The following is an 11,776-nucleotide window of genomic DNA, read 5'->3' as shown; positions in this document are numbered from 1 at the left end:
CGGATAGTGATAAAAAATCTTAGCCGTATTCGCTTTTATTTTTTGAATATTATTTGACTACGAATATGAATGTAAAACTTGTTTAAATTATATAAAATTATTGATTTTTTTTATAAATTTCTTTTAAAAAAATATCAAAGTCTATAAAATTTATCTAATTATAATGATGATAACATATTTTTTTTTCATAGTATATATTAAATTAAAAGGTGTATATCTACTAAGATACTGAAAATAAAAAATAAAAATCATATCCATATTTGTATCCGTATTCGCACAGATGTTCAGATATCGGATATTACCTGCTCTGTTTTCAACCCAACAGACAAAATTTAGACATGTCAATACTTATATAGATATTAGGGTATATTTGGTTACAACATTAGAATAGCAAAATTGGTGTTTATTTTATTAGAATAGCTTGTTCTAACTTTTGTTCTCCCAGCTTGTTCTAATAAGACAAATAAATTTGACTCTCTATTCTAGCTATTCTAACTTAACTAAACACCGAATATCTTGTTCTCAATTATAGCCTATTCTCGCTGCAACCAAACATACCCGAGTTTGGCTTCCCAATCACATGCCATCCGGTTCAAATTAGGTGCACAGTATGCATGACATACCACAGCTACGCGTGATCTAAATATATATCCGTGCATAATCTGTTAGAGAGATCCCAATATTAAAGAATTCATATCTACAACGAACACTAAAACGGTACTTGTAAACCAAAAAAAAATAGAGTTTGACCGTTATCTATTAAAATATAATCTCTACGATAGCTCTAGGTCTCTTACCCTCTTTCTGTTGTTCGTAGACTATCCGAATATAAATAAAGAGATTCAAGGTACCCACTTTAATTAAACAACAGAATCCGAACACATGATTCATTAACATTGAAAATGCCAGAAACATCTACAGAGATTGCATGAAGAAAATAAGCGCTGGTGGTATTGAGCATGATTTCTCACGAATGAAGAAACAATAATATGATCTCAGTAAACAAAGGAATTGTAGGTAAATTAACTCGGGAGACTTAGAGTTACAAACCTAGTGAGCCTATGGAACACCAGAAAATAAAACAAACTTCTCTTAAAATGGTCCTACTGTGATTGGAGAGGACCTCAGCTGCTGCTATCAGGAGCAGCTCCGGTACCTTCAGTTGCGGCATCTGGCACTGGTGGGGCTGGTTTTTGTACTAGAAGTGGAGACAAGGCCTTCACCACAATGGTCATGTTTGGTCTGAACTCTGCCTCGTATTGCACACATAAAGCGGCAACTGCTGCCAGCTGTAATAAAAACAAAGTTACAACTAGTTATTCCAAGAAATCAAAATTTGTGTATAGGTCTGAGAGAGAGAGGGAGAGACCTTTGCAACACCCTTCGGTGGATATTCTCCCTTCAATCTTGGGTCAACGCACTGTTTGACTTTGTCTTCGCTTAGTCTGGGAGTAGCCTAAACAAAAGCAACACAGTACAATCAAAATTTCTCAGTAACAATTCTAGTATTGCAAATATGTGCCGTGATAATTTTTGTTCATTTTAATTCCTTCTGAGAAAAGACAATGAAATAAAAATAAATAAAAAATAAAAAACTATAAAAATTATACCCAAGTAACAAGACTTTGCTGGCCTCTCGGCATGGTATGATCCACCGGCTTTCTTCCCGTCAGAAGTTCTAGAAGAACAACACCAAAGCTATACACGTCACTCTTTTGGGTCAGCTGACCTGTCATCGCATACCTATATCCAACCATTGCCTCCAGTTAGAGCAGTGTGCTTAGGGGTGCAGAAATTACCCGAACAAAGCAATCCAAAAAGCATGTTGTTTTGTTTACACTTTGGATCGGGGCTCATGTTTTCTTTTTCATTTTTTTTATTTCATCCTATCTATTCTCTGCAATTTTTCCATTGCCTGCTCTTTTTTTCTTTTTTTTTATTGTAGAACAAATTGTGAATTGAACTAAAAGTTTAGTAGCATAATGGGATCTCAACCAGTCTTACCACCCGACGCACGTTGATAGAGGCTACATTATGCTCATATGGGACTCTAACTGGAAATATTTATGAACAGGCACAAGTTCAAGTCTCAGACCTGAACTGTTATACACCAACCATAACTTAAAAAGGAGAAAGATAAATTTACTCTGGTGCATGGTAACCAAAGGTGCCAAGGACACGAGTTGAGTGAAGCCGTGCGGCCATATCAGGGGCCTGATTGGAAAGATTAAAATCAGCAATTTTTGCCTTGAAGTCCTCAAAAAGTAGGATATTGCTGGAACGGACATCACGATGGATGACAGCAGGCTGCACCTTCTCATGGAGGTATTCCATCCCCTTGGCCGCATCAACTGCTATTCTGACGCGCTGCATCCAGTCCAGTGCAGGGCCCGGTTGTGCACCTTGCACCCCTTTTCTCCCTGATTTATTATAGAATTACATGAATTTGCTTTGATGTAATTTCCATACTGTCTCACTGTATTACTAGGACAGGATTTTTTCTTTCCTTTCTCTTTATTTGTTTTTGTTCATCTTTTGATGTATGAGTGGGAGTATTTATACAGGTAAGTGAAAAAAATTGAGGATCAATTGTTTAGTAAAGGTGAAATAACTCCTGTCCTCCAGACTCATGCCTATATTTTGAGTCTTTGTTCATCAGGATTTCCAGTATCTGGTTGCATAATTGATGATGACAAGCCCTAGTCATGATTGAAGATTGATTGAGAAAAATTGTATTTAAATCTAGGATTCTGCAAAGACTGAGAATTAATTGAAGTAACCAGATTTTATGGGGGCTTATAAACACAGCTAATGCAGCCAAAATGAATTATACCATGCAAAACATCGTGAAGAGAGCCCATGGTTGCAAATTCATAGGCCAAAAGACGCAAGTCTCCTTCAACACAATAACCCAACATCTCCACAAAATTCTCATGCCTAAGCCTCGACACCACTGCCACCTGTCACGAGTAAAGATAACATCAAAATATGCTAGACGATATTTAATATATTTGTTGCATAATACGAATAAGAAACTAGGATGTGCACATTTCGATAAAGAATAGCATAAATACAAGTCCCAAAATGTCATAACTACAAAGTTTAACTATGGAATTCCAATACTACACAGCAAGCAATAACAATAATGTATTGCCAGTAAAAGCTTGCTGTACCAGTCAGGTACAAAGGAGTACTGTTTGTGTGATAACAGTATACAGCGATATGATAGTCAACAATGGTGCAATTTATATACTAGGTTAGATGGTATGCTATTCTTGTGCACTTTAGTAATGACAGATCCAGACAGACAGCACCACATTTCAGTAGAGAACCAGAATTTCTTTAATATATTATCAAAACTAAGTTGACCAAATGTTTTAGGAATAATTTCAAGCTCATGAAATTTAGGCATATTTATAAAGTTTCCTTGTGAATAGGAAACTCTGATAAACTAAATGTATGCAAGGATCTTTGAAAAAATTGCCAAATAAAATTCACAATCCAACCAAACAAAATTCAATTTTCGAACTTTTGGCTCAGGAAGTTTATGAGAAACAAATTTGAAGTCTCCTTCAGCAACTGGCATGTATCTACCTGATTTAGAAACTCTGAGTTGGGTTCAGGCTCGGCTGAAACATCGAGCTTTTTAACAGCTGCTTGCTTGCCATTATTTAAGACTGCGAGGTAAACCCTACCATAAGATCCTTCGCCAATTAATGCTTTGGACCCAAAATTATCCGTCTTTTCCTTTAGTTCCTCAAGGGATAAAGAGGGGACTTCAATCTGAGGAGGTTCATTTTGAGCCTCCAACTTAGCACCGCCTGAAAGCCGTGATGACCCCTTTTGCACTGTTTTGCACAGAGAAAGATTTAATAAGAAGTAGGGTAAAGAGTATTTCCTTGATTTCTATGGCAACACACAATTAAGAAAATAAGAAATAAGAAATAAGAGATTGAGGATTTTTCGGTGACTCCTTGAGATTCTTTCAATCATGTTACAACTTCATATTTATCTCCAGAAATGTCAAAATATCATGTGAACCTTGCAAACCATGAAAAGAAATACCATATCTTTCAAAAACAGGATATGTTACGCTCTATACAATCCTCCCCATTTACTTTAGAAAGATGCACCAACATTCCCTCCTTTCTCATGGTTTATCCCACAGAAGAGTGTGTGTGTGTGGTGGTGGTGGTGGTGCTTTTTTTTCTTTTCTTTTTTTTTTTTTTTTTTTGGGGGGGGGGGGGGGGGCGGGAATGCTGGTACTGGTTCTAACCATGAGCTAATTGAGGTTTTAGAAACAATCACAGCTTAATTGAGCAAAAAAGGAAAATACAACATAAATTTAGAACAATAAACCAAAAGAAACATACAATCTGTATTCTTGTTATTATTTTTGAAGTTCTGATGGTCGCGTTCATCATATGACTCGTCAACAGGAGAATGACAACAACACCACCAGCAACCCATTCTACCTTCTTCTACTTCCTAGTTTTCGCATGCACTTTTCAAAATAAATTATTAAGTAGATTAGCAATTGCATATGCAAAAAAAATTCTCACCTCCAAGTAAAAACACCCAGAGATTAAGTTCCAGATTTCTTGCTACTTCGCCGCTAAGGCAAAAATCCAAACAAATACCAATTTGCGTATCTTAGTTGCAAATCACTGGAATTATTAGAGTATAACCTCAAGCAACATAGAAAACCTGATAGTATCCAAGAAAAATTACAGAAAACAAGATCTGGTAACAGAAGCAAAAATAAAATTATTTCGAGCATCGGATGTCACAGTAAAAAAAACTAATCTTGTACGACTATAGAACACGAGAAATTTGGGGAAAAAACAAGGAAGCAGCACAAAGAGCAAGGTCGATAAAACAGCTCCATTCCATACCTGGAAAAATTAGTCTGGTATTAAGTACTGATTTAGCGATTTAGGTATTTCAAAGTAGCAGATGTGAGAGGAGAAAGAAAGGTCGATGGAAAGAGGCGGTGAAGGTGGCTTTTGCTTTCTGTTTCCTTGAGTATGATAATTTCTCTCTCGCACACTCCTTGAGTCTTTTCCTCTCTCACTTTCGGCTCTCCTCTCGTAAAGGTCCAGCTTCACTTCCTCTCCATTTTAACCAAACTGGAGATTTGTGTTGCTATGTTACTCCGTTCAACCCGATGGATAATCCGAATTAAAAAAATAAAACTGTGAACCACTTGTGCCCAAAAGTAGCTCAAATTTTGATTTTGTATCCACACTGTCCGATCTGCATTACATTTGATGGATTGGCCTGAATACTAATCGGACGGTCAGGTTCTAAATTCAAAATTGTGGTACTTTAGAGATCCGGACTTGATTCGGTATGGACCGTTTGATTTGAACCGGGGGAATTTCGAGCTGGTGGCAGTACGCCAGTACCTAAACAAAATGATTAGAGGCGAACCGAGCTGGTTTTGGACCCTATCCAGCTCTACAGTCTTCAAAACTATGGACAATTTTGCGAATCTACCTTCCAATCTTTCAAAATTAAATACGACTACTTATTTCATACAACTTCTTTATGTATTTCTCACCCACAAATTATATTGATGAGATACTTAATTATTCTGATTGGTTATTTATCAAATGTTTATATAATATTTTTAAATTTTATATGTACTATTGTAATTTTTAAAGCTGGTTGAATAGACAATCAAGCATTTAAAAAAATTAATAATATATTTTTTATTTCTATTTGATCAGTGGTCAAATGAGTATCAGACTATCAGGTAATCATGCGCAATCAAAGTTGATAAATTTTTATTCCCAACTATAATGAGAAAATATGTAAGCTCACTTTGATACTTTCACAATTTGATCTCGATTATCAGATTATCAAGAAAAAAATAGTTGTCAATATATTTGTTTATTTTTTTTAATGTCTAATATATTGACTAGTTCATGAAAATTGCATTGTATAATTCACAATTATTCTTACAATAAGTAGAAAAATTATATTTTACAAATTAAAACTAGCGTTTTAAAACTAAGACATCGTAATAAACAATATTAAAATTCACCCTTGTATTTATAATAATCTTTTTAGGCTATTATTTTCTAAAAGTACCATGTGTCATTAATATTTTGAAGTACCAATATCATTTTTTCACTTGGCTTTAGAATTCTTGTTTTAAAAAAATATATATATATTTCTCGAAATGGCGATTGAAAGTAAGAATATATATCGTTCAAGGGCGAATCCGCAAAATGGTCAAATTTCGACATGAGAGGTTTGGTTGTGTCGGCCCCATGCACGTGACATACAATGATTAAAATTAATCAGAAATTAAAGCTTCAAACAATTTATTCAGGCTCTGCGTAACAACTGGCCAATCAAGCCAAACAATAAAATAGATGCCATTATTATTAAAATCGGATCGGTTGAGGAGCCAAGAAAAATAAAAAAAATGGTCAAAATTATTAAATTAGTATATATTTAGATTGGTTGGCTTTCCTATTCAGAAAAAGCCCCACAGATTCATTAATTGTAATTAAATAAGGACAAATAATTCATTAATGAAGTTACTAAAAACAAGAAAATTTCCTGCCGCAAAATTTAATTTGTATGACCTGGTTTGTTCTGATCCCTATAGATTTTCATAATTATTTTTAGTTTGGTGCGTATAAATTAGGAATCCCTTAAAAAGTGTATCTCCATTTCTCCATTCTATTATTAAGCACGTTGGGTGTCCGATCCGCCAACGGCTACGATTGAAAGATGAAATTTCAGATTTAATCTCAACCCTCCAATTACATAATTGTCTTCTTTTGATTAAATACATCTGAATAATGTGTAGAAGTCTAAATTTAACTAAAAACATACTTGCCACACGTACCGTCACACGATGCATTATAATTAAAGTTAAATGAACTCTGAAATTTAGCGATATAATATGTTTCCTTATTTCCTTCATTCCTTATTTCCTTCATTCCTTATTTCTCCCTCTTCAATTTAGCAAGATAATTATGTTTCCTTATTTCTCTTCTATGTTTTCATAGCTATTGTCATGAGAAATTTGGAAATATTATTAAAAAAAAATCTATAGTGCTCTATACATATCATGATGAAAATCAATTGAAAACCTTAGAAGCACAAAACAATGCGACAGAAAGAAGAGAAAGAAAATAAAATTAGAAAGGTCACATCGAGTACAATATCTATACAGATCTAGGTATTGACCGATTTTCTTTTTCATTTTTAGCATTAAAAAAAATCTTACTTTCTTAGTACGGTTTAGATTTAATCTCAGATACAATGTTTTAGCCTGTTGACATCAATGCTTGAGGTGAAAATGCATTTCACTTCAAGTGAAAAGCTTTTCCGGTCAACGTTGTACTTCATTTGTAAAAAAAATATTGTTTATTTTTTTGACATTTATTTTTATTTTTATTTAAGCATAATATTTTTTTTTTGCAGACAATTTATGTTTTATTCCTTTGACATTGATGTTTATTTCTTTTATTTAACCATAATACTTTGTTTGCAGAAAAGATTTCTTTTTTTGACATCAATATTGTTGAATTCTACTCCAGTCATTCGTTCGAAACAATGTCCCAATCGAATGAACTTTCGCCCGACCCTAGATTAGCTTCTTCATTTTGAATTCTCTTTTACTTTTATTTTCTTATTTTCTTACGATTTTCAAAATCCTTGACTGTCCTTCTCTCTATAGTTCATCCGGAATCACTGACTGTCCTTCTCTGGACCCTCAATCAATTTATCTAGGGTCAATTTAGATAGCGTTAGTCCTGATTATGTTATAGAATGCATTCAATCTGGTACAAAACCCTTCTCATTTCTCAAAATTCTCCATTTCAAAGCTATATTTCGCATAATATTTTTATTTTATTTTTCTACACTTGTGTATTTGTTTTGTGCCAGGCAATGAGTTTGATCTCTCCGAGCTGTTCTTGATATCGTACCCATCAACGATTATTGGCAATCGATTTATCTGCTATTGATATCCTAGGTTAGCTTCTTATTTTTTTTTGTTTTTGGACCACATGCATTTCATGTGAGAAAAATTTATAATTTGGATTCGTCTCTTTTGAAGGACAAAGAAAAATTGTTATGTGCCAGTTGAAGGAAACTTCAAAAGAAAAAATTGTTATGTATCAGTTCAAAGAAAAGTCAATATGAATGTAATTAAATAATGTGTTTTACATTTGTATGTGAATATGCTGATCTATTATTCTTTTTTCTTTTTTTATTTATTGTTGTTTCTTTTAGTGTTATTTATTATTAATCTCTTCATTTTTTATTTGTGCTTTTTTATTTTTATTTATATTTTTTTTCTTAATTATGGATGAAATGTCAATAAAAAAAAGTTTTTTTTATATTTTATTTAATCTCATAATGTCTCCGTTGCAACGCACAGGCACGATACTAGTAATGTTAGTAAATAAAATGTGATTTTAGATTTTAGATTTTGATAATTAAAGAAAGAAGGATCCGAATAATATTTAGTAAAATCTTTTATGTTTAATGTTAGTAAATAAAATTATACAAGCAAAGAGTGTCAAAAATTAGCTAAGAACCATCACTAGGCTTCGGTAGGCTTCTCGGTCTGGTTTGAATTCAGTGTCTTCTCGGCAGTGATATGCGTACAGAGGAAACTATCACTAGACTTCTATCACTTCAATCAAGTAAGGAAGATCAAATTTGTGTCCACGGGATGCATATACCCTGTGTGTTTTTACTTTTGATTAGTTTTTCACAGACACTCGTTGTCTAATCTTATATAACAGCTATTTTATAACTTTTTCTATAAATATAATTGCCTACGGATTTTTAACCGAAAAAAATTAGCTAGAAACATGATGAATTAATTTTAATGAACATGTATAATATCTTAACTTGCTTGCTTGCTGTTTCTTACTTGCAAAAATAAAATCTAAATTAAGTAGAGAATAGAAAATAACTATATTGATATTTCTTACTTGCTCGCTTGCTTGAATGATATAATACCGGTACATTACAAATATTTAGATAACAATAAACCAAATTAGGTGGCCAGAAAGAATTATACAATAGATGTGCTAAAGTTGCTTCTAAAAAATAAGATAAAGACACATGTTTAGGTAGTAGCGATAGGTAAAGATATTGAAAATGCAGATATTAGTAGTGTTGATATGGCTTGATGCAGAGCACAACCAATAGAATTAGCATTTAACTTGCAGCGCACAAGCAAGTTGAGAATCAGATCTCTGGGTATGTTTGGTTGGATTGAGGTATGTTATTTTTGAGAACAAGCTATTCAGTGTTTGGTTGTATTAGAATAGTTTATCAAATTTGTTTGTCTTATTAGAACAAACTATTCTCACAAAAAGTTGAAACAAGCTATTTCTAATAAGACAAACATCGTGCCGCCCGGTGGCGGAGCCATAGTGCTGCAGGGGTAGGCAGCTGCCTATCCCTAGATTTTTTTTTTCTTTTGACTAGGTTATTCAATGGGTCTTGCCAACCCCTTGATTTGATTCTGTTTATCTCTGGATTCAGTTCGGAGTAGCGATTGTCAGTTCAAACTTCATAGATGGTTTATGAGTCATTTAATCTAATTAGGAAAGAAATGTATTTTTAAATCTTGGTTTAATTCGGAGTAGCGATTCTCCTCCGCTCAATTAATACTAAGGTTCTAAATAGCGTTTATCGCGTCATAGCGGGGAGCCTCCAAAAAAAGCTATAGCGAATAGCGACGCTATAGCGAAAGCTATGCCACATAGCGTTTTTTTATTTTTATAAAAATTATATTATATATTTATACTAAATATCAATATTATTTAGTCTCATAAAACAATAAATAATACCAAATTGATTAAAAATTATAATATTCATATTGAACCAATACAAAGTCCAAATTGCAACTCAAAATATCCATAGTAATACTAATATCATAAACTATCGATCTTTTTCTATTCAAAATATCTTCAACATCATAACATAATTTATCTTTTTTCTATTTAAATTTCAAAATAACCTAGAAATTGAAAAGAAAAAAAATCATATTTCTAGTAAAATAAACAGATCATCCTTGAAGAAATTCTTGTTAGTCCCTAAAATTTTCATAATTTAGCAATTATTTATTTGATTTATCATCAGTTAAAAAAAATCAAGAGCAAAATGAAAAAATTATTATAGCGGACCTGAATTTGATATAATGTAATATTCATCAAAATTAAACAATATCTTCATCATTTATTTATTTTAAAGCCCATATAAATTGAAAAAAAAAAAGCTCATGTAGCATAGCGCGCGCTATAGCGGACCGTTATTACCGTTATAGCGTCCGTAACTCAAATAGCGTTTGTTAATGCTATAACTTAGCGTTTAGAGTCCAAAAACGCTATAGCGCGCTATTTAGAACACTGATTAATACCAATTGTTTTAATAGTTTTGGTATCAATTAGTAATTTATTAAAAATTACAACCGATTCGATAGGCATAGATGTAATTTGGTAGGTGGGGGGAGGCGGGAAGAGAATTATGAAGGCAGTTTGAATCTAAACCCGTTCAAAAAAAAATACCCGAATCCGATTTCTGCCCACCTCTGATTCAAATTATGGCTACGCCACTGGTGCTGCCCTTGTGTGTGGTTTAGATATCATTTTGTCATGTGAGATATTCCTGCTAAGACAACTATTATGTAACTTAACTTTGTTTCTGCAATGAAATGAGACTTTGACTTTTTATTAAAAAAAAGAAAAAGGAAAAGAGAAACACCAATTTTACTATTCTTATTAAATTGTGAATGAATTGATCAAAATTATTAAATTAGTACATATTAGAATATTTGAATTTAGATTGGTCGGCTTTCATATTCAGATTTCAGAACAGCCCCCACAGAATTCATTAATCTCCATTAAATAAAGACAAAGTACAATTGAAGAGTGCAAGTTACCAAAAACAAGAAAGTTTCCAGCCGCAAAATTTGTATTTGCAATGACCGGGCTTGTTCTGTTTCGGATGCGTTGCTATATATTTTAATTTTATAATTATTTTTAGTTTGCCGAGTAAAAATTGAAGTAAGAAGGATGCCGAATAATATTTTATTTAGTAAAAAGATTTAACTTATTTTTATGTATAATGTTAGTAGATAAAATTATAAAACATCATAGTTGTACTCAATAAGAGCGAACACCCTAGTTCTACTCAATAGTTTATAACAAAAGAGATTTGGCTAATTAGGCCTTTCGTTTAATCTCTCTTTTTTTTCTGAAGAAATTAGAAGTCCAACATTTATTTCTAAGATAAAAATTTGTGCATTGTCATCCAATTAATTTTGTAAGATAAAGATAAAAATCAAAACTTTCGTCTTTTGAATATTCATAAAAAAATATTTCTCTTCTAAATGTTAAATCTGTAACCTTTCACATAAAACACATTGTCTTTATCTACTAAATCAAAGACTAACAAAAAAATATGAGGAGGGTTCAAATGCCTCCATGTTTTTGTGCCTCCATCATGCCTCCTTCTTCCTCCGTCATTTTCAAAGTTCAAACAGTCGATCCGAACTGCTCAACCTAAACTCCATACTAAAATATGTTTGGAGACCAAATTTTATATTTTTAGAATTTTTTTTACTATTTTTTTAGATAGGTAGAAAAATACTGTTTTTAGATGGTTCAGATTTACTGATTTTGTACCTATCTAAAAAAATAGTAAAGAAATTCCTAAAAATATAAAATTTGGTCTCCAAACATATTTTAGTATGGAGGTTAGGTTGAGCGGTTCGGATCGACTGTTTGAA

At 32.6% G+C, this 11,776-nt stretch overlaps 1 protein-coding gene across 1 annotated transcript; it reads right to left on the bottom strand.

Annotated features, from left to right (window-relative positions):
• Positions 1–860: 860 nt before the first annotated feature.
• On the bottom strand, positions 861–5,163 carry LOC144575347 (PTI1-like tyrosine-protein kinase 1). The gene is made up of 8 exons (XM_078325442.1): positions 4,896–5,163; positions 4,374–4,504; positions 3,595–3,848; positions 2,834–2,960; positions 2,147–2,420; positions 1,611–1,743; positions 1,370–1,456; positions 861–1,289 (listed from the first exon to the last, which is right to left on the bottom strand). The coding sequence occupies exons 2-8, from the start codon at positions 4,468–4,470 to the stop codon at positions 1,125–1,127; spliced, it is 1,137 nt and encodes a 378-aa protein (XP_078181568.1). The 5' UTR covers positions 4,471–4,504; positions 4,896–5,163; the 3' UTR covers positions 861–1,124.
• Between the last annotated feature and the right edge of the window lie 6,613 nt (positions 5,164–11,776).

Source organism: Carex rostrata, chromosome 24 (assembly GCF_964058835.1).
Source record: "Carex rostrata chromosome 24, lpCarRost1.2, whole genome shotgun sequence".
Classification (NCBI taxonomy): domain Eukaryota; kingdom Viridiplantae; phylum Streptophyta; class Magnoliopsida; order Poales; family Cyperaceae; genus Carex; species Carex rostrata.
Note: the sequence above shows the minus strand (reverse complement) of the source record. Positions and strands in the feature narration are given on the sequence as shown.